The sequence below is a fragment of the Trachinotus anak genome, unplaced genomic scaffold (assembly GCF_046630095.1).
Source record: "Trachinotus anak isolate AG129_WGS33_773 ecotype Australia unplaced genomic scaffold, CSIRO_AGI_Tana_v1 ptg000004l, whole genome shotgun sequence".
NCBI lineage: Eukaryota > Metazoa > Chordata > Actinopteri > Carangiformes > Carangidae > Trachinotus > Trachinotus anak.
The window spans coordinates 2,453,350-2,480,776 of record NW_027273855.1 but is presented as its reverse complement, the minus strand read 5'-3'; the positions used below and the strand labels follow the sequence as shown (position 1 = coordinate 2,480,776).

Genomic DNA, 27,427 nt, shown 5'->3' with positions numbered 1-27,427 from the left:
AAATAGATTGTCATAATAAATAGATTGTATAGATATACACTATAAATATTCATAGAATAAGTAGTCTTATAAAGTACTTTAAAAATTGTCCATTATTGTGCATAATCATTTTATTGCACATGAGGAGCTGTTTGCGGGGATGGGTGAGGGGGGCACGGGCGCAGCAGCTTGTCCATAGCTTGAGGAAAAAAGCTTTTTCTTAACCTGTTTGTTTGCAGCTGTTTGTTTGCCTCCCCGGGGGGGGGGGGAGGGTGGTGAACTGGGAGTGTTTCTCGTGATGGTAGTGGCTCATTTGTGAAGGCAGCTTGAGTTGATCTCACTCAGGTTTGGAAGTGGGGAGCCGACGATCCACTGGGCAGTTTTGAAGATAGGTCTTTAGCTGTGACTGAAACCACCAAGAGAGTTTTTGAGTTTGTAAGTAGGCAACAAATATGTCCTTCTTTTGTACATATTATCACTTTATTGTAAACTCAACAATTCTGTCCAATTAGGATCCTGTAAGAATGATGACTCTATTAATCCAGTGGTCTGATTGGCCAGTAGTTTGGCTACAGGCAGGTTTTGATCAGATCCTCTGAGATTAAGCTACTCTGAAGAATCACTTTTAAGTAATTCATTGAAAAAAATGCCACACATAATCAGCTTATCATGTTCAGAGATTTATTGCTTCCTCAGAGTTGTGTCATTGTAAACTTAATGTCTTTGGGCTTTGGACTGTTGTTGGACAAATCAAACAGATTTTTCAAAAAAGCCGCAGCCTTAGTCACCAGTAATTTATTAACAGCTGAAAAGAGGCATTTCAGATGAGTATGAATTGACTGTGAATGATGGGGTCTCTACATCAGAACAACGTGGTGAGTCAAAGCTACAGTGCATCAGTGAAAATAGTAGCTGCTTTTGTAATGAGGACGCTCAGGAAACAAGACGAGTTGATAAAGAAAGTTAGATCTTTGAAGCACACTGTGCCCTCCAGAAACCATTTTGTTTGTCATGCTTAGTTAACCAGTATCTGTATCTGTTCTGCCAGTGATTAAGCAGACCTCCAATTCACTCTCCTGTTGTGTAATCATTAATTAACGAGAACAACTCAGGCAGAAATGGCTGACTAATCTAATCATACAAGATGACACATAAAACACACAGATAAAACAGACCTAAGGCTCTGTCTGCAAAGTGAATACATCACTGCAGTCATGTTAATATTCTTTTGTAATCTCATTTGTTCAATTTCCTTTGTGTACGTATAGCCGCTGTATCTTCCTGTAAGTCAAACTAGCTTTATCTTACACAATTTTTTTCAAAGGCAAAACGGGATTGGTAGTATCAATTATAAAGCTATGACAGTAACTACAAGGTGAACTAAGTCACTCTGTAAATGATAAAGCAAGCGCAAAACGCATGACATCTCTAACTTCTATCCCTTCTGTTTCCAGCAACACGTTCTGTGCAGTCTGGTACTTTGCCCTTTCCCTTCACAACAATGTGCACTTGTCTTATCTAGATTTCTCTTCAAGGTCTGAGAGTACAATGCTGGAGCAGAGAATCCTCTCTGTGTTGGATCTGAAAATTAAACCTTACCTTAATCTGTTGGCTGCAACTACTGCAGAAGAAAGGACAGCCTTTTGTTCGGTACCACTTGGAACCACTTGGATCTGATAGAAACCTCTACAGCAGGTTCAGTTTGAAGCCCAGGGACCGCTGCACATGTGCAGGATTAATACTTAATGAAGAGAGATGTGTCATCTTATGACTGAGGGAACTGTTTTTTAAGTTTAGAGAGACTCAGTGAGAAAGACTCAGTTTGATCTGTTTCCTCTCAACCAGAAAAACAGATAAAAGACGTCAGAAGAGAGGACAAGACATTACATCACACTTACCTGCATAGTTAATGTCAGGGCTTCACCGGGTTCTTGGATTTTTGTAAACCCTAAAAACCTTCGGAGTTTGGAATAAAAAACTTTTTTTTGATACAGCTGGAACACACAAGGTAATTATTATCAAAAGTTTCAGACCTTTGCTCCCATGTGGAGATAAACCACAGATGATCTTGAATTAAAATGAAACATGAAGTTATTTTTTTCTTCAGCTTTGTTTAGTTTTGTATTACATATTTTGAAGTCTTTTCTAACTAAATTGAAACAGTGTTTAAAACATGATAGCTGTATTTTTGCAATCATGTTTGGAAAACATGAGGAACCAATTTTCTGCCGAGACAAACTCAGTGTTTGGAAGCGAAGAAGCAAGTTTTCCCCTTTTTGTTTATGATACAGCGAGTGTAAGCAATGGAGGAGAGGAGACGGATGGGCTACAGCGTCCACAGGAAGATCCTGGATGAAGAAGCTGTGGATGAGATTGCAGAAAAGTCTGACTCAAAACCATCTCTGTGTGAGAAGGTCAAAAAGTCACTGAGGTAACGTTCCCTACATCTAATCTGCTGTGCACCTCAAGTAATCTCTCTCTTACATTTTCAGACATTTTCTGTCTTGTATATATTCTTGTTATATCAAAACACAAACAGTTCAGCAATTACACTCAATCCTGTGCTGTCATTGTTCATAATCTAACAACCAGCTACTCTCAGAACACATTTTTCACCTGTTTCCAACATACACACACATTCACAAACATACAGTACATGCAGTCACTTGACAGTGAAGTAAATTAAAGTATTTTCATAATGTCATAAAATGAGTTAAATATAATGAGAGACAAATCGGAGCTACAAAAAAGGGCAAAGACCACGTCCATAACCAAAAGCAGTGTGTCATGCTTTTCCAAATGAGTTGTTTAATGATTATATGAGGATTTGGCTCCGAAATGCGAAGTGTGGTGACAAATACATGATTAACACAAGTATCGCCTTCAATATTTTGTTGAGCTTGAACAAAAATAAGGATACAGTTGATATATAAGATCACTTATTAACTGTAGTTGGCAAAAGGTGTCTCAAAAGCGAGAACGAGAATAGACTTGACTTGTACCGTACCACCAATACCAAAGCATATCCCTACAGCAAAGTGTTTGCATTAGTTAAATAGAGTAGTAACTCATCAGCAAATAAAGTAAGTGCCTGTCACAAAACCTCCGGCACTTTATACAGATAAGACAATTCAAGTTTACCATTAGTGTTAAATCTGCATACTTCTTTGCAAACTGTAGTAACGGTAAACATGTTCTAGAATTGGTTTTAAATCTATGTTTTGTATAAATCCAGTATGATTGTGATGGATAATATTTGGTAAGTAAATTTTTGCTAATCTTTTGTGGTTTCCATTTATTTATTTATTTTGTCACATTTTATCAAATGAATAGATCTGAAATCAGAAGGTCTGTCACACTCTACCTGGCTTTGGCGTTAAAGGAATAGTTGCTAGGTAAACTGTTTGTGGGAGAGTGGGATTTGTTTTTGGACAGAATTAACTACTTCTATAAAATATTGTGTACAGCTGTATTGGAGCTTTTCCTGGAGCTTTTTTTATTTAAAGGAAACTAAACAAAAAACATAAAAAAGCTGCTCAGCTAATTACGAAAGAAAGCTTATGATTTTAGACACAACTCTAACAAACAATAACAAACGTTATCTCTAAAAAAGTAAAACATTAGATTTAGTTGTATAAATAGTTATTAATGACAAATCTAAATAGTTTTATGAGAAGCTATATACATCAGAAATAAAAAAAAGAACCCATCCCTTTTCTTAAATCACTTAATTTGAAATTCTTTGAAACCCAATAAGGACCTTACATGTACAGAAATGAAACTTGCTATAAACATTTTTCCCTACAGCTATTTTTTTATTATTATTATTTTTTCTGTCTCCTCTTTCTCTCTGTCTCTCACTCCGACACACAAACTCAGGTGCTCTGGTCCCCGGTTGAAGAACTGCCTGCTGGGTAGTATTCCTGTTGTATCATGGCTGCCTCGTTACTCCATCAGAGACAACGCCCTGGGTGACCTGATCTCTGGAATCAGTGTGGGGATCATGCAGCTGCCGCAGGGTGAGGATGGACATTCAGAAGATAGAGATACAGTGAGGGGTGGAGGGATAGAAGAGATAAAGGAGGGGATGTTGATTTCAATCCATCTGAAATAGCAGTATTTGCATTGCTCTGATGTTTCCCCAATACTTTATCCTGTAAAGCAATGTCTTCTGTACTAAAGCTCTCTCCAGTTAAAACAAATCATATTCATCCTGCCTTATCCCTGCAGGTATGGCTTATGCCTTGCTGGCATCTGTTCCTCCAGTGTTTGGCCTTTACTCGTCCTTCTACCCCGTCCTCATCTACTTCATCTTCGGCACATCCAAGCACATCTCGCTCGGTTTGTATTTAAAGACACGCTGCATCTGCACACTGGCTCAGTTTAACAAGTGGGACTTAATCTACCTTCAGGCCCCTCTAATCTGCAAGGTTCTGGCTTTAAGCATATTGTAGACATACAGTTTAGCATAATTTATTCCCTTCTAATGATCACTAGAAGTCTGTCCATTGATGCGCTTGTTTTTAAAGCACCTGAAAATCTGATCAGTCGCTCTATAATTTTTTTGTATTCATGAGTAAATAAGAACTTATTTAGAATTGGAAAAAAAATCCCATTATTATTATTTTTTAAGCGTTGAAACACTCAAAACCACCTCATCTATAATCTTCTCCTTACAGACTGTGTGAGTGTGGCCTGATCTGATTTGACTGGCGGCAGCATCTCCCTGTCTACATGAGATAAAAACCTTATAACTTTTTTAAAATCAAATTCTGAATGTAATAGGGATACAAAGTGGGAGAAGCTGCTGATTCTGAAAGTATTTTACCCATTTTCTATTCCTGTTTCAATTATTATTACTCAGCATAAAAACATCATTTTACCATCAGAGGTAAAAAAGTTGATGTAAAAACTGGGTTTCAGGACAAAGGTGGGATCAAAGGAAATGTCTCTCAGAATATCCAACATGTTGTTTTAAGGCCAGGAGAAATATGTGTTTACATCTCTGTCTCTCTTCTCCAGGAACATATGCAGTGATGAGTGTGATGATAGGAGGTGTGACTGAACGATTAGCCCCAGACTCAAACTTTATGATATGGGACAATGTGACCAACTCCAGTATAGTTGACACCATCTCCCGGGATGCAGAGAGGGTGCGAGTGGCTGCAGCGGTCACCTTCGTATCTGGAATATTTCAGGTAAATATTAGAGTTAACTGGATACTTTGGTGTTGATATAATTTGTATTAATTTATGGCAATCTGCTCTGTAGTAGTTGTGATACCTTTTTTGGATGGGCACACAGCAGACATCACCTCTGAGAGCCATCTGCTGCTAACAGGGCAAACATCCATGAATAAAATAAAATACTGTTCAAACACTTGAAGCTTATGTAGCTCTTTGAAGCCAACACGTACATGTCAACAAACACTTTTAGTATTTGAAGGATCAGTTTCTAGAAGTAATTGATCACTTGAACAGCCTATATCTACTCAAGCTACAAGGTAAAATTGTGTGTAATTATTTATGATGGCTCACATAGTTCTGCTGTGAACCAACAAAACCAACAGGGCTACAATTGTGGCAATTGTGATAACTGATGAAATTTAGCACAATCTCAGGTCAGGCTGAGCTGACTGCGAGCTTCATCCACGTTCCCTTTCAAATGTCACGCTGATCATTTTTGGTGTAAATCGTAAAACATAAACTGTAGAGTGGCGAAGCTACGTGAGTAGACACGGCCGTTACAGTGAACTCCAACAACACTGTAAAAGTTCAAATAATGTTTGAATTTACATATGAGTTTATATTGACATTAATATTGAAAACAACATATATACAGTACTTACTACTAGGCTTTGTTGTCACTCTCAGACAGTTTGAGAAACACAAAATTTAAAACATGATATTTTACCAAATTTACCACCAGCGGTCGCTTGTATCAGTCTTTGAGAAAGACAGAAGAGTCTGAGTCAAAACCATCTCTGTGAGAAGGTCAAAAAGTCACTGAGGTAACGGTGTGTCAAAATCAAGTGGCCTGGAGGTCGGACTCAAGAGCGAGAATAGACTTGACTTGTACCACACAACCAAAATCAAAACATCCCTATAGCAAAGTGTTTGCATTAGCTAAATAGAGTAGTAACTCATCAGCAAATAAACTAACTTTGTATTGCCCTTACTTGCAGAGCACCGGGGGTCACTTGTACCACTCTTTGAGAAAGGCTCATGTAGATCAATACAATACTCATGATGAAGTCAGAGGCATCCAACCTCCACTGGCTGAAACATTAGAAACTCCAGAATGTTAAATATTAATTGTTTTCCTGGTCATTAAAACAAATATTCCTTAGATTTGGAGCTATGAGTGTACGGCTACTGTGATAATCCTTATGTTTCTCAATCTGTGTTATGTATGTAGATCCTGCTGGGTCTGGTCCAGTTTGGTTTCGTGGTGACTTACCTGTCTGAGCCTCTGGTCCGAGGTTACACCACAGGAGCCGCCATCCACGTCATCGTGTCCCAGCTCAAATATACCTTTGGCATCACTCCTGAAAGACACAGCGGACCTCTGTCATTGATATATGTAAGGAAGAACAAAGCCACAGTCATTAACACGTTGCTTTTACAAATTTTGATTTCACAAAGAAGAATAATAAAAATGACCTATTATACGCTCTGAAATCCAAAGGTAATATCTTCAAACTGCTTCTTTTGTCTGATGCTGACAAACCTTTTCAAGCATCTTCTGCTGGAAAACACAGTCATACTCTCTCATGTTTGCTTTTAACAAACACTCTTCCAGTCCCCCTCCTCAGTCACCCTTGTTGAACCTCTTATATGCATGCAACATAAAAGCACCACAACACGAGTGACACCACTGTTGAGACAAATTGCCTCTGCCTTATAATTACATCCGGTAGAGCAGACAGTCCTCTCAGACAAGAATCTAAAATCAGCTTTGTGTTTTCATGTAGGAAATTTTACAGCCTTTTCCTCTCATGCCTTCTCCATACAAGCATTTAACCAACAATCCTGCTCTGTCTCTCTTTCCAGACTGTGATAGAGGTGTGTTACCTCATTCCACAGACAAACATCGGTACTCTTGTGGTCAGTATTGTTGCCATAGTCGGCCTCATCCTCGCTAAGGAGCTCAATGCATTCTTGAGTAAAATACTACCTGTTCCCATACCTGTGGAGCTGCTTGCTGTAAGTATCCAGGAACACAGATATGCACTTATAATATATTCTGTGAAAAGTTAGTTTCTTACAAAGATAAACATACACACACCCACTAATATATCTCTTATATTTGCTCCTCCAGGTCGTTATTGCTACACTTGTCTCTTGGCAAGTTAACTTAAGGGAGAGCTATGGAGTGGATGTGGTGGGCATTATTCCCTCAGGGTGAGAGACACAACATAACACAGCCCACAGCGAACATACAGAGGTGTATGTTTCCACATATGTAACATGAAGTGTTTGTAATGACTAGTGTATTCTACTTGGTTTCTGTCTACCAGTCTCCAGCCACCTGTTCTCCCAACTGCCTCACTGTTTGGTCAGGTGATAGGCGACGCCTTCGCTCTGTCTGTGGTTGGCTATGGCATTGCCATCTCACTGGGACGAATCTTCGCCCTGAAATATGGATACAAGGTGGACAGCAACCAGGTAGGGAGGTGAACGATAGATACAAGGATGAACTGATGTTTATAGTTTACTGTGTATAAATAGTGTGTTTTTACATGGTTCAGGAATTAATCGCCCTGGGTCTGAGTAACTCCATCGGAGGAATCTTCCAGTGTTTCGCTATCAGCTGCTCCATGTCTCGCACCATGGTTCAGGAGAGCACAGGAGGGAAGACTCAGGTCAGTATCAGGGCTTGTTATTCTGCTGAAGTGCCCTGGAGCAAGATTTTAGAGGTGAACTCTCACCTTTCTGTGGGAGCAGATTTAGATAAATGTGCAGAGTGCATTTTTATACAAATCTGTGTGCAAAGCAGTGCTGCTTTCAGAGAATTAGTAGATTATTTGACCTTTAAAGGTTCAGCTCCAGAAAATCTCCCTCACACCTTATCCATGAATTTAGCTTTAGCTCAGACAAATTACTTCAGTATGTGTGGTACTGTCACACTGGCTCAGACCATCTGAGTTAAGTTGCATCATTAAAAACACTTGACGATGGACTGTTATCTTCTTAGAAATTACAGTCAACTGAGGAAATAATTTTTTTTTTTAAGTGCTGACAACAAGTTCTGTGGATTATCCATAGAACCGAGTTGTTTTTCAATTTCTTTCACTTCCGTTCTGTTGGCGTGGATATATCTACACCAAATGAAACCAAAACAGCTTAAATCCTGTGTGTAGATAGCACCAGAGGTAAGTGAGAAGTTTTTGTTAATTGGATGAACTCTCTAGTGATGAAAATTGAGGAAAAAAAAAATATACATTAGTTTAATGAATTTTAGCTCTTAATATTAGACCTTAAAATGTTTTACTTAGTCTTATTAGGTACAATAACAGGCTGCTATTAGGCCAATTCAAAGTACCCATTATATTATACACCATTGTAATGGTCAATTTCTAAACCATGGATAATCTTTATTTAGCCTTTATGATATTTGTTGCCTGTGGCTTATTCCACACAACTGAAAAACATTTTAACACCATTTAGAAAACTGCTTATTGGTTTTCATGCTTGGTATTTTTTTTAAACATGACATGTTTCATTAGATCATTTTTCACATTAGTATTTTCATCCCGACACTTTACTCTGCCTGTAGCTACAAACCAGGGCGATTTTAAAGGTTAAACTGAGTGAATATAATTAACGTTACTCTGATAAGTGGCATCATTAAAAAACACTTAGGGAATCGATTTTCACTCACATTGTCGAACTCCACCTACACAAACACAGATTCGCTGAAAGGCTAAACCAATTTAGTCTGACAACACCATTAATCAGCTAAAGCCCATTAGAGAGGAGAGGAGAAGAGAGGAGAGGAGAGGAGAGGAGAGACTGCTTTAACTGCTTTGACTCCACTTATAATCATGTACCAATTCATACTGATAACCACTGTGTCATTAGTCTTTTCTGTAGTTTTTCTTTAACTCTCTTCCTCTGAGCTCTCTCCTGATTTCCATTCATCGCGCCTCTATCTTCCCTCTCTGCAGGTTGCTGGCGCTCTATCAGCAATAGTTATCCTTTTCATCGTGCTTTGGATCGGTGGTCTCTTTGAACAGCTGCCCAAGGTACTCTGTGTGTGTGTGTGTGTGTGTGTGTGTGTGTGCGTGCACGTGTGCGTGTGTGTGTGCGTGTGTTTAGGTATTTGCTTGTGCTCACATCTGTGCACAAGCATAAGCACACACATGAGTTCAAGTCTGAGTGTGAATGTGACTGCAAAATTAGAAGACCACCTTAACGGCAACAGATATTTCATCAGCTTCAGACATATATTGGCTTTTTTGGGGGGTATTTTTTGCCTTTATTCGACAGGACAGTAGAGAGTGACAGGAAAGGGGCAGAGAGAGGGGGAATGACATGCAGGAAAGAGTCGGGCTGGTCGGGAGTTGAACTGGCACTAACCTGCTAAGAGCATCCGCTCATGTGTTATGTGCCCTAACCACTGGGCTATCAGGTCGCCTCATATATTTGCTACTTTTAAAACCAAATAATTGAAGCACCAAAAGCAATAAATTAATCTAAAGTCATTCAGCTGAAAAAATGTTTAGCAGCTGTTAACCACAGTTATGGTATGAAGCTTATGATTTCACAACACTGTATATTAGTTTTTAAGACTCTTACCCGTTTGTTAACAGGCTACTGAACTTGAAACAGAACTTCTAAAAACCTAATGAAAGGTTTATTTCAGACAAACAAACTTATTGTCATGTTTCCAGAATCAAACCTGGATCGCTCCATAAGAACTGTTTTATATTTGACTTTGTAGGCAGTGCTGGCTGCCATCATCTTCGTCAACCTCCACGGGATGATGAAGCAGTTCATGGACATCCCTGCACTGTGGAGAAGCAACAGAATAGACATGGTGAGCGAGAGGTAACACTTTGGGAAGATTCAGTAACAGTTTGGTATCATGTACCTGATTTAAACATTATCTTAAATCACAGTGCTTCACAAACTTTTTGAAGATTCTTATAATTAGTTGTCGTAAATTGAAAGTTTGTTGCGCCACAGAACAGGTCATGTCACCTAAATCCTCACGGTATTTTCACCACATTAAAGGCTCAGTGTAAACTTGTTTTACTACCCATGGCTACTTTACTCATCACTCACTGTTTTTCTTCAGGTTGTCTGGGTGGCCACCTTCATCCTCACCGTGCTGTTGAACCCTGACCTGGGGCTGGCTGCAGCCATCGCTTTCTCCATGCTCACCGTCATCTTCAGGACACAGCTGTAGGAATACGTCGCCATGGGCTAGCTATCAGTCACCACACCTGACAATTAACTAGATCGCTCCACTTTCAGACCACACCTAAGCACAAAGTATTACAAATCACAGGAATACTAATTACAGGTCTTGGTTTTGTGTGTTTTCCAGGCCTAAATACTCCCTGTTAGGGCAGGTCCCAGGCACTGACATCTACAAGCCACAGGAGGACTACAATCAGGTACGACACAATATACTTATATTACCTCAAAACAGGAGCGAGCATCGGTCTAGACATGGCCATAATGTCTGTAAGTGAATTAAATCAGTATCTGTTGAGTCTTCGAGGTGAACACTCGGTTTGTTTTTATTTAAAACTTTGGCAACAGCTGATCCCATTGTAGAGTCTTAATCCTACTAAAGTACATCCTAAACTTCAGTATTGATTACAGTCAAATGTCAGGCACTGTATGTTCCCACACATACTTACAGAACAAATAATTGTAGCTGTGCACGACTTTAACAAATATTTAACAAAATTCTGAAGTTGTAAAAGTAAAATAAGTTAATTTCAAAAGAGAAAAGGAGAAAGGGAGAAGCAAAACTTGACAGTAAGACTTCACCAAAAGTGTTACTGTTGGTAGTGTCTTTTTTGAAATATCACACAGGAAAACCTGGGATACATTATTGCATTTAAATGAGTGGAATGAACAGAATACATAACTGAAGACTTAATAAAAAAAAATGTATTTCTCCCCAGTCTGTAATTTGAAAACAGTGTTTGTAAATTAGTCCACAGTACAGAGTCCTGCTTTAGTTTATGACTTTGTTAACTTATTTCTTTCAGTTTTTTTCTGCATTTTTATTTTCAGTTTTCAGTCAGACTTTGGCATTTAGGCAACAAAAACACTTGGTCATGTTGCCTTTCTGCCAGAAAGCCTTAGAGGCAAACTTCACCCACGTACAACTGGTGTGTATCTCTTTGTTCATACCTACCAGCATTTCGCTTTTATAGTTTTTTTTACAGTCAGTGTACTGTGAACCCAGGACAGTGTGTGAAAGGCAGGCAGAACACTCTCAACAAGATGGTTACACATTTAAGCAGGACAAATATCTCAACACCTACGAGATTAACTGCCACAACGCTTTAATACATGCTGTGTCCTGATGATTTTGGTGATCGTGATGTTTCCACCACCATGATGTCGACATGTTTCCCTCTGAATTAATCCCCATAACTTCCTGTGTAGCGCCATCCTCAGGTCCAAATTTGAATTTTTAAGTACATTGGTTTATAACTAAATACCTGTAAGATATCACTAGTCATTGTGAGCATGTTAGCATGATGTTATTAACAGTTAAGTACAACCTCACAGAGCTGCTAGTTTGGCTGTAGACTGTAAGACGCCATTATTTTTGCTCCATGCTACTTTCCTCTCAGATGACTTGACATGTTGTGTTGCTGTGTTGTCATGAACATCTGTTGGTATGGTAACTGTGGTGATTTATTTGCATGTTTAATTGATTAACTCGTTAACTGACTGATTGATTTCAGGTGAGCCAGGTGCCAGGGATTTTGATCTTCCGTTCCTCTGCCACCCTCTACTTTGCCAATGCTGAAATGTATCAAGATGCCCTGGGGGATAAGGTGAGGACACACACACACACACACACACACACACACACACACACACACACACACACACACACACACACACACACACCTTAACCTTAACCATCACAACTATACGCCTAACCTCAAACCTCAACCCTGACTCTAACCTTGAAGCACCTTTAGCAGCAACTACAGCCTCAAGTCTATGATGTGACAAGCTTTTTATGAACATACAATATAACACAGCTACACACAAACACACACAGAAACACAAAAAGAAAAGAGAAACTCCACCAACAATTTCCATGCAATTAACTCCTCTCTTACAAACATTATTTCTGACACACTAATAGCTGACCCAACCTTTCAACAATTCACACATTTCGACTGTGACAGATATTGTTCAAATGTCATCCCACCATTTTCTCTCCTCCTTTCTTCTCTTCAACTTTTGTTTAACCCCCCCTCCCTTCTTCCTCCTCCTCTTCTGTCAAGTCTCTTTGGGGTAAATGGGAAGACAGATTGAGGGGAGATGGAAAAAAGAAGACAAAAGATGGGAGCGAGGGGGAGAAGCCGAGACTGAATGGAGGGATAATGGAACGTCTCATTCATTTCAATGTCAGCATGTCAGAGCCACAGGGTCGCGCTTTTGTTTTTAATGTTTGATGCACAGATAAGCTTTCACAGAGCTGGCACAGGCTGTGGGTTCGTTCCCAAAGTGAGAAACTGCAACTAGAAAAAATCTGGTAACTTTTGGATCTGCAGGCGACTCGAATAGTGAAAGGTGCAGGGGAAAATTTTGGATCACTTACTGCTTGTTCTCTCTGGCAGCGCCTAAGCTGACGGTTTGCACTTGTGGAAGGAGACGTTAAGTGCTGTAATCATCGTGCAGCAAGAGCAGAATTGAGGCAAATGTTTTTTCATGAATGCTCATATCGCACTATTACATTGTCTTGATGAGTTAAAATGTCCTGCAAACTCAGAAGGAGAATGGAGAATGGCTGTAATCAAATTCTGATCCACTTTGCCATTGCCAGGCAGACATTTCATTCAAGGAGGAAGAATCAGAAAAACAAACAAACAAATGAAAATCTGATTGGCTGTTGATGACTTATGATCACGACAAACTTTCTGGGCATTTTCACTTCCTGGTTGCTCATCAGTCCTCGCTCATTGCATATGGTATTTTCACACTTTGTATAATAACTAGTTTATGTGAAGATTGTTTAAATACAAATGGGATGTTTAAATGACCCATTGCTTCTTTTGCAACTCTTCAATAAGAGTTCAGAGTCAGGTGCAGTAACATGGTTACTGATCAAATTCCTGATTTATCTGAAGCTGTTAGAATTTTTAGGCTGCAGTTGAAGTCTGAATAATCTCCTTTACTCATCACTTTTCCCTGACCTCGATTGAAAATTATTATTTATAATGATAAGAAATTATTATATTTGATTTTCCCTGAGGATCAATAAAGTATTTTTTAATCTTTTTATTTACTTTATTTAAGAACGTCATGAGGTCAAGGAAAGATGTGAAGAACTCAGAGAGAACCCAACTGCTCTAACACTAGGCTTTTAAAAAAAAACAACTTTATTTATAACACATGGATGATAAATTCTCCTTTCCTAACTACAAAAACTAAGCAAAAGGATTGAAATCTGAAAGGAATACACAGGTACAGAAAATTTGGCTATTAAACTAATAATTAAAAAAAAAAAAGGAACTGGGCAAGGGATCAGAATAAATTATATTCAGACATAAGTAGACAGAGTTTCCTGACATGGGCATGAGAGGGGATTTTAGTGAAACAACATTTATGTATATAATATTTTGTCATGATGATGATATTGACTCCTCACTGGACAGATTTGAAAGAGAAGAACTCTGTATTTATGATTTTGGAACTCAGTTGATCATACAGAGATTTTCAGACATTTTGGATCTTTTCTACATTTACGTGGGTCTGCCGTGGTAAAATAACAATGGTGCGTCTTTTTAAATGTTGGTGCAGCAAGGAATTGTGGGATGGCCCTTTCTCCTTTCCTTTCGTAAAGGAAAGTCCAGTGTTTCCTATGCTAAAGGAGATAAGATAGGAAACACTGTAGCTCCTTTCCTTATCATTTACAGAATTCTACCAGCTTTCATCATGGCAGCTCTACTTGACTCAGTGAGGAACCTTCCTAAGCAAAAAAGACTTTTCGACCACAGCTTCAGTCTGTAGGTCATGTTTGTTCTTAACTGAGCCACCAAAGTTACTTGCTTCTGTGCAGGGTTTGGTTGTTGTTTGGTTCAGTGTAAGTCACCTGTTATGGAGGCACAGACTTTCAGTAGCCAATTATCTCTCTACTGCACATCTCCTTGTCACAGCTAAACAGAAACAGAGAATATTAATAATAATATTATTCTATTAGTATATTTTAATGATGCCTTCTGTCTTTGCTGATCCCAAGAGAAAAAACTTTTTTGTCTTCTTGTCATAAAGCATAGGTTCACAATTTTTCAGATTTGCCCTAAAACAATAGTCAGGTGCTCTTATGTACATTTAAACATTTTTTTTTATTGCTGTAATTAAAAGATCCTTAGGTGATTTCAATAGAGGTCAAAGGGGACAAATCCTCAGTCCTCCTTCCATATAACAATGTAGAAAAGCAGAGGTTTATCTGAAGTTGATAAGAGGCTTCACCTGAGTGAGACAACACAAGTGAATATCTTCCAAAGTTACATCAAGACAGTATTACAAGTTGTTACAAATACAAGTTATTAACATTAAAAAATGAAATAAATAAATAAAGTTGGGCCAACAAACCAATCTTTTCTGACACTTCAACAAAAGTGAGTGAGTATTGACAACTTGTTAACTTGTGTTTTTGTCGTTGTGGAAGGCAGGAAAACACACTTTCATGGTTCATTTCCTTTCATTTTTATACCAGAACCCTGCAGCCACAGCACCAAGCTTCATGAGCGAGTAAGACTGAAAATGACTTTCCAGTAATGCCTGGTGGTGCCTCACACCGTTGTATGGAGAAGCATGACATTACTTTCTCAGGCTGTTACCTGCCACACCAGCTCTGTTGGTTTCTGTTTATTCTTGTGATGTGGAAGTTTAGCTGGACTGAACAGGCTGAACTGGCTTAGACAATCACTGTGCTGAGCTTAACCTCACAGTACTGACTTATTATAACTTAACAGCAAGAGCTGTAATCATTTTCACCTAACTAGACATGTCACCTGTCACTTAATCCAACTGTAGTGATTCATACAACATTTTACATCTTTACTGGGAAAAATCTTTGGTAATAATTGAATAACTGATTTTTTTAACTGATTGTTTGTTCATTTTTCTAACTTGCATTAGCTTGAACATAGACTTGCTTTTGCTGTTTCTTTTAGTCTGGTGTTGACATTACCAAGATCCTCTCAGCAAAGAAGAAACTAGAGGCCAAACGGAAGAGGCATGAGAAGAAAAATGCCAAGAAAGCCAGGAAGGAGGCCAAGAGGAACACAGAAGATACGGTGAGGGAGACCAGATGCATGATGGTTACTGGATGCAAAAGGATGTTTTTATTTCTTTTACATTAGATGGTTGTTTCTCTGGTTTTCTAACTTACTGAGAACCTGCTGAGCTTGTTCAAAATCTTAACACATTCTAAGTGCAATTGTCACATTTATATAAATGTTTTGACTTCCTGGACCTGCAAACACCTTCAATCATCTGTCATTTTCTGTCATGTCATGTCTCCTCCTGTCCAGAGGGAGGAGCCAGAGGAGGTGAGGGAGGAGGAGGAGGAGGACATTGCTGTCATTGAGGTGGATGCTGAGCGTGACCCCTCGCTCCCAAGAGTCATCATCCTTGACCTTAGCCCTGTCAACTTCCTGGATACTGTGGGAGTCAAGACCCTACGAAATGTATGAACACAGTTTATTTTATATAATACAGTTCATTTTATACTTCAAGGTTTAATAATTTGTACATCCAGTGTTAAGAATTTGCATCTTTTGACAAAAGGAAGGGCAAAAATTCAGCATTCTTCATCTAAAACACCTCTTTTAAAGAAATGTTTGGAACAAAAAGGCAGACAGTTGATAGCTAATAATCAAACTTCTCCCAAAGTTAGAAACTGACCCTGTAGGAGAAGAAGGCAAATACAAGATTTCTGACACTGCTCTTTCTCCCTCTTTAACCAGCTTTTGTAACTCTGCTTTTCTCTTACAACAACTAGAACCTCTACTCCATTCATCCCTCTGTCCCTCCCCTTATCATTTAGCTCCTCAGGCTTTCAATTACTATAAACTGAATTGTCAGACTAATTAAATGATCCCCAGTCTGACCTTTGCTCTGTGCTTGTGTGTTTGCTTCAGATCCGGAGGGACTATGGAGAGACTGGCATAGAGGTGGTCCTCACCGGCTGCCAAAGTGAGTCCATTTTCATCACTGGAATAGATTAAAACAGAATTAAATTGAAAAGGAAAAGCTGAGCTGCTGTGTGGATTGGTAGGTCAAACTTTCAAACTCTCAGAAAAAAACTGGGTTGACCATCGCTGTCAGCCCTAATATTTTTACCTCTTGGGAACCAACATTCTTCTGTTTACTATTCGTATGATTATAGATCTTCCTTCTGTGTATCACTGTGAATAAAGCAGCGTTTTTTTGTAAAATTAATTCTCTTCAATATGATTTAAAACCCCATTTGAATGTCTATTATCAGATCCATTAGATAATAAGTTTTAAATCCATTCAAGTAGAACTTATTCCATCGTAAAAGTTAGTGACCTGGAGTCCATCTGAAATCCCACTACTTTTTTTGTCCTACATACTGTAACACATATGTGGATGTATTTTTACAGCCACGTTCCCCGGCCGCTTAGACACACACAATTTGAATTCTTTCAACAACACTGGATGTTATTTTTTCTGTTTTCTGGTGTTATTGTAACGTTTCTGTGATGGAGGTTATTCAGCTGGTTTTCCAGAAAACACTACTCCAGGTTTTCCAAGTCTGGCATGATATGCAATAGTGGGCCATGAGAAGATCAAATCTTAAGGAAAAAATACATAAAAAAAAAATACATAAAAGTCTAGTGGGACGGTTGTGTTTTACTGTAATAAAGCATCTGCTTCTCTGTGTTTATTTTTACATAATAGCCCACAACTTTAGGCCTGACTTGGTGGATGGGAAAAAACAAACGTGCGTCCCCAGGGAAAAAATTCTTCCAACCACACCACCAGGAGCCATCCAGTTTATTTCAGACAATTAGCAGCTCTAATTAACCCGTACCGGATCGTCTATAATAGCCTGTAATGAGGAAAATAGTTTATCATGTGTGTCTAGTCTCGCAAAGGGACTAAGAATATTTATATAGCCAGGAATAATAAGGGGGGGCAGTTTACACAAGGACTACTCCTCCCATCCTCTCTCTCTGTCTTTTTATCTCTTATTTACTTTTGGTCCATTTTATTTCTCCTTTAGTTCTTCAGATGTTACACTTTTCCTCCTCAGTTTCTCTCTCCCTTTTCATTACATTCCTTGTCTTTTTTAGACTCACACACTCATTTTCTCTTCCTATCATCCCACAATTTTTCATGCACAGCTCTGCCATTGTTATTACAGTATTCCCTGTCTTTCTGTCTCTCTCTCTTCAGCTGGTGTGGTGGACAACCTGCAGACTGGAGGTTTCTTCAATGACAAAGTGACAAAGTCCTGTCTCTTCTCCACCATCCATGATGCTGTTTTGCACTTTCAGTCTACAAACGAAGACCAAGATAAGGTGATATATATATATATATATATATATATATATATATATATATGCACTCACACATGCACTCAAACACACACATATCTGATCACATCGTGCATCACAATGCATTTGGATACAAAACAGAGGAACAAAGTATGTGAGGACTCACATATGTGATCTAAATCTAAATGTTACTCCACACAGTAACACAGTGGTCTCCTTTGTAATTCTAAATTACAGGGTTATGACTATTATTAGAAATATGCACTGAATATTTATGATCATGGACAATGTGCCATTCAGAGGCTAAATCAGAGTGCTTTCATGTTTGGATCATTTGTTGTTGTAATAATATTAATATTATATATATAATACATACTGTATATTGTATAGTATTGTATATGACATTATGTAATAATAATAATAAGGAACAAAACATTGCACTATAAGGCTTTTGCTATGTGTAATTAATAACTTCTAAAGGGCTCAACCTAACTTGAAAATTTGTTCATTACCTTTATCAATCAATCAATCAATCAAACTTTATTTGTAGAGCACTTTTCATACAGGTTAGTGCAGTTCAAAGTGCTTCACAGATGACTGATAAACACATAAGGAAAGGACAATCACATAAGAAAGGTGACAAGGAGAAACAATAAAAAAAATAATAAAATAAAATAAAAAAATTGCCAAGAGTTACATAAGAAGATTGAAACCACTCTTGCATCTGTCCGTTACATATGACCCTGAAGCCACGAGATGATTAGTTTAGCTTAGCATAAAGACTGAAAACAGACTGCTCAGCAAATTTATGCAGACAGGCTAAAAGACTTTCATGCTTCGGTCCTTGTAAAAATTCAACAAACAAGATGTAACATGTTGATTGTGAGCAAGTTTTACAGGTTTTGTTTGTAGGATTTTGTTACATTTGTACAAAGCCAGGCTAGCTGTTACCCTTTGCCCCCAGTCTTTGTGCAAAGCTCAGCTGACCTGTCTCTTGGCTGCAGCTTCATATTTACAATTAACAATCTTAAGCTCAGTAATTTTATTTTTTTTATTATTGTTATTTTAATTATACTTTATTTTAACTGCAGTCCTCCCTCAAACTCAAAATAGATCTCTCTTTAAAACTTTATGTATGTAAAACTGTGGAAGTCGCAACATTAGCATCACATTCTTCCAGTTGGCCTGTTACAGTCCTGGGGTGTTCAAGTGTTATTTTTCCATTCCACACTGGGTGCGGACCTCTGACTGTTCCAAGTATTTCAGGTATTTCTAGTTTTCCAGTCTTGAGTGTTGCACATCTTTCAGGCCTGCTGGGCACTGCAGGGCACATGGACATGACACCCCCGTGTTGATTAAAAAAGATTAAACAGTATGCATCATTATCAGCAGCAGGCTTTATAAAGCTGATAACTTATGAAATCAATGAGTGTTTTTACTTCACTTACTGTGATAATTGGGTCAATGCTACATGTATGTTATTTTCACAGTATATAAACAAAAATCTACCAACTTGTACATTACATTATGACAGTAGCAGAGATAAGAAATAACCTGGACACTATAAAAGTAATGAATTCCAAATTATTAACACTAACAGACACTTAGAGTTACGTAACGTAACCAAACTGCAGCAGCCAACCTCTCCAAGGTCTGCAGGCAGCATGAATGATTGAGCTCACTCAGCAGCCTGTAGTGTGTATTTTATGCTCATCTTAATGGACAATGATTAAAATGTTGTTTCTTGACTGGCCCATTGATCTCTAATCTGCAGTGTGATCTGGACTGCAAATTGACTGCACACAGTGCATGTGGGTGGGAGTGGTATTTACAGTATGACAGTAAAACACAAAATTATATGTAGATGATATATTAATATTTTTGGTTATTTTAATGTATTTTGATGCAAACAAATACAGTACAGCTAAACACACTAAATACCTAAAGAGCATTTTGTATTTCATATGCATCAGAGATAGTTCTCACCCCAGCAGACACCATCAGTCTATGTCTGAAGGCAAATTACTCTCTGCCTTCACACATGGTGAGTGTGTGTGTCTGTGTTAATTTATACACCTGTATTTGCATGCATATCTGCATATTGTTCAGCAAGTGTGCTTTTGTTTCTGCCTGTTCTGTTTTAGTATTTAGTTGGGTGCATGACTATGTTTCTGCTTCCATAGATAGAAATCTAACAAAGCACAAAGACATGGCACTGGTCCATGAAATACAGTTTACAGCAGCGAAGCTTTTTCATAGACAAAACAGGGAGTTCACATACAAATACAGTCATTGACATACTGACTCACACACACACACACACACACACACACACACAGGCACGTCATTACACAAGGGGACACAAAAATACAGAGGAGGTAAGAGAGTGGAAGGCAACAGGAGCATGGTCAAGGGAACAGTGCAATGGATAAGAACACACACACACACACACACACACACACACACACACACACACACACACACACACACTCACTGTATATCACATATACAAATATATTACATCCTGATATGAAATCCATTTGAGCTGCAGTGTCTCTGTTTAATTTCATTTTGAATCAATTGAATTCAGTTCATTAAACTTTACTGACACAAATTAAAGACAGACAGATTTGCAGAAACATTTCAGTGGAACAGAATGTAATTAGATTTGCATTTTCACTTAGAAGCTCAACAGAATAATATACTATAAATGGCCATATGGTGCAAAGTTTCATAACAATTTGACTCAGAAATATATAAACCACTGTTTCTGAGATTGTGGGATGCTGAACCAGAGTTTCAGGCAACATGTTCACAGTCCTCCTCATTAACCCCCAAGGCTTTCATGCCATGGGAGAGAAAATCAAAATGTGGAACACAGTTTGATAATTGGGCTGGTGTTTTTCTCTCTCTATCTCTGTACCACTTGGTGCTTTTTTGCTTCTTCTCTTTGGTTCTTGTTTGTCTTGATCTCTTCTGTCCTTTTTTTTCCACAGGGAACCATAGCGACACAATTCTGAGTCCTGAGAGGGAAGATGGAGGATACTACGAAGAAGTGACAGACACTCTGTATGAGAGTTTTATTCTCTGAGTCTGTGATAACTGACACTCCTGTCTGTCTCAAGCACAGACACACACATCTGCACACACACACACACACACACACACACACACACACACACACATTGTAACTAACACAACAACACAGTGGAAATAAGAATGAAGACAAAGCAACAGAATGCAAATAAATGAGAACAGGCTACACATATGGAGTCATACAATAACATTCAGAGCTGGTGAACAAATCAAGCAGCAACATCCAGGGCTGAGAAATGAAGCAAACACTGAAATGCCAAAAACTGCACTTTATCGAATGACCACTCGAGGCTGTTTTTAACAGTGAGTCAGTCCCCACAGACTCCCATGTTAAAATGTCCAACTTTACAGCAGAAATAAACATGTTTACAGCTACAGGTACAAAAGACACCTTTAGTCCCTTCATGACAAATGTTTGGGGGGGTGGGTTTTTATATAACTGACTTAGTTTTATTAAGACTTAAAGTTATGCAGAATTGAAGGCGTGGCTGCTTTGAGTGACAGGTGGGTGTCATCACAGTTGGCTAGCCGCTCGGTGTTTAGCTGCTGACTGTCTGCTCAGCAAATTCGAGTCAGCGACCGTGACCTCTCTGCTGTTTGTGGTGTTGGTGCCTTTTTCACACAAATATTGGACAAATAATTTGCCTTGTTGTACAGAACTTGAAGATGAGTGCGCTCCCGTTTTTTGCAATGAGTGATATTCTAGTATTTTATTTATATGTCAGCACTACTCAGGAGCTATCAGTGTCCGCGCTCACCATGCCTGGCTTGTTAGCTTAGCTTTTTAATTAGCTAATTAGCTAGAAAATGAATTAACCCTGGGTTAGCCCTAGAGCAAGATACCCAGATGCCCTGCTGTGATAACGATGCTGACAAGAGCTTAGTTTTTAAACCGGCATACACCAAAGTCTCTTTTGGATGAGCCAGGAGTAAGGGGCGGAGTCAGGGAGTGCCAAGATGGGGATGGTGGCACAGCCCACTCTGAGCTTTAAACCTACTCTATGGGTGATGTCACAGATGTATGTCCATCTTTATATACAGTCTATGATACAAATCAAAGCAGTAACACAAGCACACAGTCATGCAGTAAACAACACACACACACACACACTTTCAATACTCATAGTTAAAGCATATTAATATGTATTGATATTTTTCTTTTTGGCCAACTTTGAATGACAAATTAATTTAAATTACATTTAATCGCTAATAATCACCAACTGCATATGTGTATTTATGGTTTATATATGAAAATCTAAAAAATAAAACTCTACCAACATGCATAAACTTACATGAAAAATAAAAAATATTATTGTGCTCAGTCAAATAATTTCTGTTGCTCATTTCCTTTCCAAACACAGGCAATATTTAAATTTGGTGATGTAACAACAGGAAATTTCCAAATACCTCTGAAAATATTTTTCAAATATAGATGCAGTGTGATCTTCTTCCTCATCTGACCGGGGTTGGTTGCTTCATTCACGCTCAGACGCGAATCTCCACTTCATACATCTATAGACGAGCTCAGTCACTGTTTACCTACAGAGCTGAGATATTTTTAATTCTTCTGCCTGGTGTGGAAGATGCTCATTATAGTAATTGAAGCACAGATAATGTAACATGACGTTCCCTCTTCATAAAACACACGTGTTTTAATCCCGTGTCATATAAATGAGTGTATATATAGAGACAATCTTACAAAACCTGCCAGGTGTGTTTTACTAAAACGATGCTCAGTTGTCACCATCAGTCTGTTTATCAGAACCTTCTGTTCTATTAACAACGGGCCAACTGTGCTTCTGCGAAAGACGCTCAGTCTCACGGTTTGAATTTACTCAGACACTCACAGAACACATGTACACACTTAAACCAAAAGTTTTAAGTCACTCATACAAACAAACAAACAAAACCCTGATTCAAAAATGGATTTCTGTAGCATATTTGCTGTTTGTCTCATTTCTAATGAACCGAAAATGTCCCTAATGTTGTGACCATAAGTATTTAGCGAGGTGGGAAGAGATTCACTTTCCTGTGCTCCACCACAAAGATTCGCGACAACAACAATCCTCTGTTAACTAAAACCAAGTATTATGAGTCATTGTTGATTGGAACAGGACCGTAACGAAGCAATTTGATTTTCCAGAAATGGCTTTCATTAAAATTCAGTTTTTGTACTTTGGTACAAAGTGATCCTCCTGTTGTCCATTAATTCACTCAGTCCAGAAAACTAGACAGTCACATTTCTCTCAGAGACTAGAGACTACTCACCAAATGAACGACAGCATGCTGTTTTTCAAACACTCAAGGTGACCTGTGCTGACGTTTTCCTGACATGGACCTCTAGTGGCTGCGCGCAAAATAGCCGTGCTGGAAAAAACGGTTTAAAGCCCTGTTGGGTTAGAAATTTTAAGTGTTGCATCTGTAACCACGCACCAAACTGATGCTTCCATGGCCTACCTGGAGTACAGTATCTGAGGGTAGGGAGTTCTCTCAGGTTGGAGGACTTTAAGGTACCTGACAAAGCCACTGAGCACCCACCCAGCACCAAATGGCCGGTGGGAGACAAGATCAGTGACCAGCAGGTGAACACATGCGCACCGGTACCAATTCAACTCGACTGCACTTGTTTTTGGTACCAGGTCCTTTTTTTTCCACTGCAGAGGGCAGCCCCCTCAATGTGGCGTCACTACTGTAGCGACGACACCTAAAGCTATCATCGCCATCTTCAGCGTGACACAGACGAGAACAGTGGAGCATATGGAAGAGATAGCAAACAGAGAAACCTCTGCACCTCCCGAACTGACCGTGGTGTGGTTTTCCAGGTTGTCATACTACAAGTAAAGAACAAAAGCTGTTAGCAGTCGCGTGGCTGTTTAAAAATGGCGGGTTTGTTCAGAACTTCCTCTCTTGCACAGCGATGACGCAGTAGTGATGATTCTCTCTGTGTGTTTTCACCTTTCACCTTTTGGTATCGCTGGATAAGCCCTGAGAGTCGTTTTTCTCAGGCGCTGGTTGAGAGCGAAACAAAACTAAGAGGAGAGTAAACACTGGATGGACGTGTAAGTAGAAAAATATTTGCTAACAACTTCACCACTTCAACTTGAAGGTGCCCTGTGCAGTTTTTGTGCAAACAAAAGTTCTGTTTACATTCGCTGTGACTCACCATCCTGTTCTAACAAACCTGCTCAAGGCATTCATCATAACATATTTCCAAATGTTCACTGGATGAATACTTCATTTGATGTCAGTGTTGTGTTTGCAGTTTGCTCCACTGCCCCCAGGTGGCCAAAAAAATGGATTCATGCTTTAATTTAGCAGCACAGAATCTCACCACACATGATTTAAGGTGGCAGATCACAAAACAGTCACATTCATCTCTTTTTTTTTTTGTAATGGCTGTGCGTAATGGAAAACAATGGCATGCTACCAAACAGGCTGGATGAGGAGTGAGCGATCTTTCTGGAAGGCAATGACATATGTCATTTAGGTGGAAGAGAGAAGTCAGAGATCTCCAGGAAGTTTTGTTTTGCTTTCGCAGTAAATGAGGCTAAACACAAGGGACAAGGAACTGTATCTCCGCCTCTGGGGATGATGTGTAATGTGTATGAGAGAGAGAGAGAGAGAGACGGGATGTGTGTGTGTGAACACTCATTTAGTTTCTCTTCAGACGTCGCTCACTGCATTCTCCTCTTGGCGGGTGGCGACAGCAGAGCATCTGAGAGGGGGAAGAAGAGAGAGAGAGAGAGAGAGAGAGACATCCAGGCTACATCAGGAAGGAGAGAGGAGAGAGGAGAGAGGTTGGAGAGTCCGAGAAGAAGCTGAAACTTCACTGCATCCGCTCCCGCGCAGGTTAGTCCGCTCTCTGACAGCGTTTTTAACATGAACCGCTTTTGCATTTCGCAGCCTGCGGGACTCAGGTCTGTGTGCATTTGAACACAACACTGTTCAATCTGCAGCATCAGCAGAATCGTCTTTCATCTTTTGGTTTTCATCAGTGTAACTCGTAGTGTTGCAGCGCGTTCAGGGGCTGCACGCAGCATCCTCCCGGCTCTGTCCATTCATCTTTGTTCTCCATGTACATAAACCCCCCAGGAGGGGGGAGTGGGCTCCACTGCCACAGATGAGCAATGAGGCCATTCCTCCCAGAGCTTGGACGGCAGGTGAATGAGAGCCACCTGCGCAGCGACGTTTGCTCTCCGTGCGGGCGGTGGACCAGCACCTCCCTGTCCCGTGGACCAGCACCTCCCTGTCCCGTGGACCAGCACCTCCCTGTCCCGTGGACCAGCACCTCCCTGTCCCGTGGACCAGCACCAGCTGTGCGTGTGAAGCGGGACGTGGCCGCAGCGGAGACGGAAACGAGAAGGGGTTTGCGCCCACAAGCCACTGGAGCAGCTTCCACTCACATGTTGCCCATGTACAAGTTTGATGGTGCAGATTGTTTCCACATGGGTCACTGTTATTCAGGGACATTCATCTGCTCTGTCGTGACCCCCCCTCAGCCGAGATGTGCCATACTTCCCCTCTCCACAGAATGGGCTGCAATGAAGACGTGAAGTCTGTGGTTGAGGGTCAGAATCAGTGAAAACCCAGCGAACCAGCTGGATGCTCCAGCTCAGAAAATAGCTCCACACCAGGACTACCCCCCCCCCCCCCCCCCCCCCCCTCATTGTAATGCAGCACATGCCATTCACACTATGTAGTTACACAGTCCTGAATGTCCCCCGGGACCAGAAGTGCTCATGTGTAATGTGAGAGACTGGAAAGGAAAAAGGGAGGGAGGGGGGGCTCCCTGATTGGGGGTCATTTTTTCCTTTATTTCTTATTTAGTTTGTTTTCAGTGTGCAGGTTTAGAGGGTCTGACGGGAGGAGGGGGACACAGCTCTGCACATGTGCACCGCCAAAATAAAACAAATACATGAAAAGCAACAATTAGATAATATATTCAGACCAAATCTCCCTAAGTATGTTGATTTTCATTATATCTTTTATTATTGCCATTCAGTTGTCGCACTACATGTGGTTTCATCACAGGCTGGTCCGTGCTCATGTGTTTATCCTTCAGTTTGAATGATTTAGGCTCCTTGCAACGACGTGTGCTTCATTTCAGAGGCTGCGGCGGCGCACCTGCATTGTTGGAGTCTCACCTGATAATATCTGCCACTTGTATATAAACCTCAGAGGCTAAACACGGAACATGGCTGCCTTAATTAGCCTATAGTTATGGCGATGGAAACAGAGCAAATCTGTGTGTGTGTGTGTGTGTGAGAGAGAGAGAGAGAGAGAGAGCATGTGGAGAGTGTGGGGGTTGAGAGAGAGAGAGAGAGAGGTTGAGAGAGCATATGGTCCAGTGACGTAACTCTACTACATAGCCGCTGTGTGTGTGTGAGTGTGTGTGTGTGAGTGTGTGTGTGCGCAGCTCATGATTAGACCCGGCATATCATCTGATGCCTGATCGAAATTCATAAACAACAACAACAACAACAACATTGCTGCAGGATGAACGCAGTGGCCGCCGCCTCCTGCCTGCTCGTCGCCGGCTTCAGCTGCCTCCTCTACGGCAGCGACGTGTTGTCATCGCTGCTCCGTGTCTCTGTTGCAGACTCGTCCATGCCCGAGCCGGGAGCTGCCCCGCGGCGGAGTCCGCAGGGAGTACCCTACACCGACCTGCAGCACATCGTCAACGCCGACGGACTGCACCTGTTCTGCCGCTACTGGGAGCCCGCCGCGCCGCCAAGGTCAGTGGAATGAAAAGCGCGGAAAACCCAGTGGAAAGTGTCTGTGTCACTCTGTCTGCACCTCTGTGCGCACAGGAGGCTCGATGGAGTCCGCTACAGCCTGCACAAACACAGCTGGGTGGTAATTTTAGGTGCAGCTTAAAATGATATTCTGTGCTGCTGGGGGGAAGTAATCCTGGTCTCATGGGTGCTCTGGGAGCTGGAGTCACATGAGGACTTCAGCTTCCTGGAGGGGTCATGTATGTTAATCTTTAGCTGTGTGTGTGCAGTGCAGCTGTAATTAAAACACACAGTGTGCACTATGCTATAGTAACCCTGGTCAGTGCCCGTCTTTATCCCTGAGAGTGTGAAACCACCGCCGCTGTGTGAGTTTTTCTTTTCATTTTTACTGAGACTTCACTTTCAAACAGCCGCCCAGGAGTGTAATGAGACTGTGACTGGTCAAACAGCTCTCCAATCAGCATCCATCTCTTCTATACACTCTAATAGTAAAATACACACCACAGCATTTCCTGTTTTAATCTTTTGTTCGCCATTTTAATCTTCATATAGGGCACATCATGAGGAGCGACAAGCCTGATAAGTATCCCGAGTCGCTGATTGTTGAAGATCTGTGAGCTGTAACTCAGTAACCAAACAGATGTAGAAGTTTGGCTGAGGTCCATGCATATAACAACACATCAGAGGGAGCTTGTCCTTAGTCATACTGAAGTTCTGCTCTGAGCTCTTATTTAACATATCAGGTTACTTCATAACTGCAACACAAAAACATCACCGGGTCAAAAGGAGACAGCGAAATGACATTAGGAATGAAAAAATGAAATGAAATTGAATCAGTCTGTAGAAGCCTGTGGTGCATCTGGACCGTTTAGTC

General features: G+C 40.2%; 2 protein-coding genes and 2 long non-coding RNA genes across 10 annotated transcripts in view; 2 read left to right on the top strand and 2 right to left on the bottom strand.

The window, feature by feature from the left end:
* The first annotated feature begins 151 nt into the window (after positions 1 to 151).
* LOC139620074 (solute carrier family 26 member 6) lies at positions 152 to 22,926 on the top strand. Of its 5 annotated transcripts, none has more exons than XM_071475241.1 (21): positions 152 to 414; positions 1,825 to 1,987; positions 2,271 to 2,410; positions 3,859 to 3,998; positions 4,210 to 4,320; positions 5,002 to 5,177; positions 6,397 to 6,561; positions 7,032 to 7,184; positions 7,300 to 7,382; positions 7,499 to 7,646; positions 7,730 to 7,843; positions 9,149 to 9,226; positions 9,925 to 10,020; positions 10,282 to 10,388; positions 10,534 to 10,603; positions 11,918 to 12,010; positions 15,371 to 15,493; positions 15,731 to 15,886; positions 16,340 to 16,394; positions 17,622 to 17,746; positions 20,719 to 22,925. In XM_071475241.1, exons 3-21 carry the CDS (start codon positions 2,283 to 2,285, stop codon positions 20,740 to 20,742), a joined length of 2,145 nt encoding a protein of 714 aa, XP_071331342.1. In that variant the 5' UTR covers positions 152 to 414; positions 1,825 to 1,987; positions 2,271 to 2,282; the 3' UTR covers positions 20,743 to 22,925. The 5 variants fall into 5 exon arrangements, 4 of the variants coding, with proteins under 4 accessions (XP_071331342.1, XP_071331341.1, XP_071331343.1 ...); XM_071475240.1 differs by having other exon boundaries at positions 1,515 to 1,987; XR_011690732.1 differs by lacking the exon at positions 152 to 414 and having other exon boundaries at positions 479 to 1,987; positions 20,719 to 21,469; positions 21,514 to 22,926.
* LOC139620082 (uncharacterized) lies at positions 9,423 to 10,756 on the bottom strand. Of its 2 annotated transcripts, none has more exons than XR_011690736.1 (3): positions 10,629 to 10,756; positions 10,269 to 10,467; positions 9,423 to 9,993 (listed from the first exon to the last, which is right to left on the bottom strand). It is a non-coding gene; the product is annotated as an uncharacterized lncRNA (long non-coding RNA). The 2 variants fall into 2 exon arrangements; XR_011690735.1 differs by having other exon boundaries at positions 10,269 to 10,386; positions 10,629 to 10,733.
* LOC139620083 (uncharacterized) lies at positions 18,300 to 24,904 on the bottom strand. The gene is made up of 3 exons (XR_011690737.1): positions 23,276 to 24,904; positions 23,087 to 23,185; positions 18,300 to 19,042 (listed from the first exon to the last, which is right to left on the bottom strand). It is a non-coding gene; the product is annotated as an uncharacterized lncRNA (long non-coding RNA).
* Positions 24,516 to 27,427, top strand: part of mgll (monoglyceride lipase) — a 43,623-nt gene continuing 40,711 nt past the window's right edge. The window contains exons 1-2 of one of the 2 annotated variants that reach the window (XM_071475251.1): positions 24,516 to 24,667; positions 26,418 to 26,553. In XM_071475251.1, the coding sequence (XP_071331352.1) occupies positions 26,426 to 26,553 (128 nt within the window). In that variant the 5' untranslated portion in view covers positions 24,516 to 24,667; positions 26,418 to 26,425. Of the gene's footprint in view, positions 24,668 to 26,071; positions 26,554 to 27,427 lie in introns of those variants that run through there. The other variant, XM_071475250.1, reaches the window with a different exon arrangement.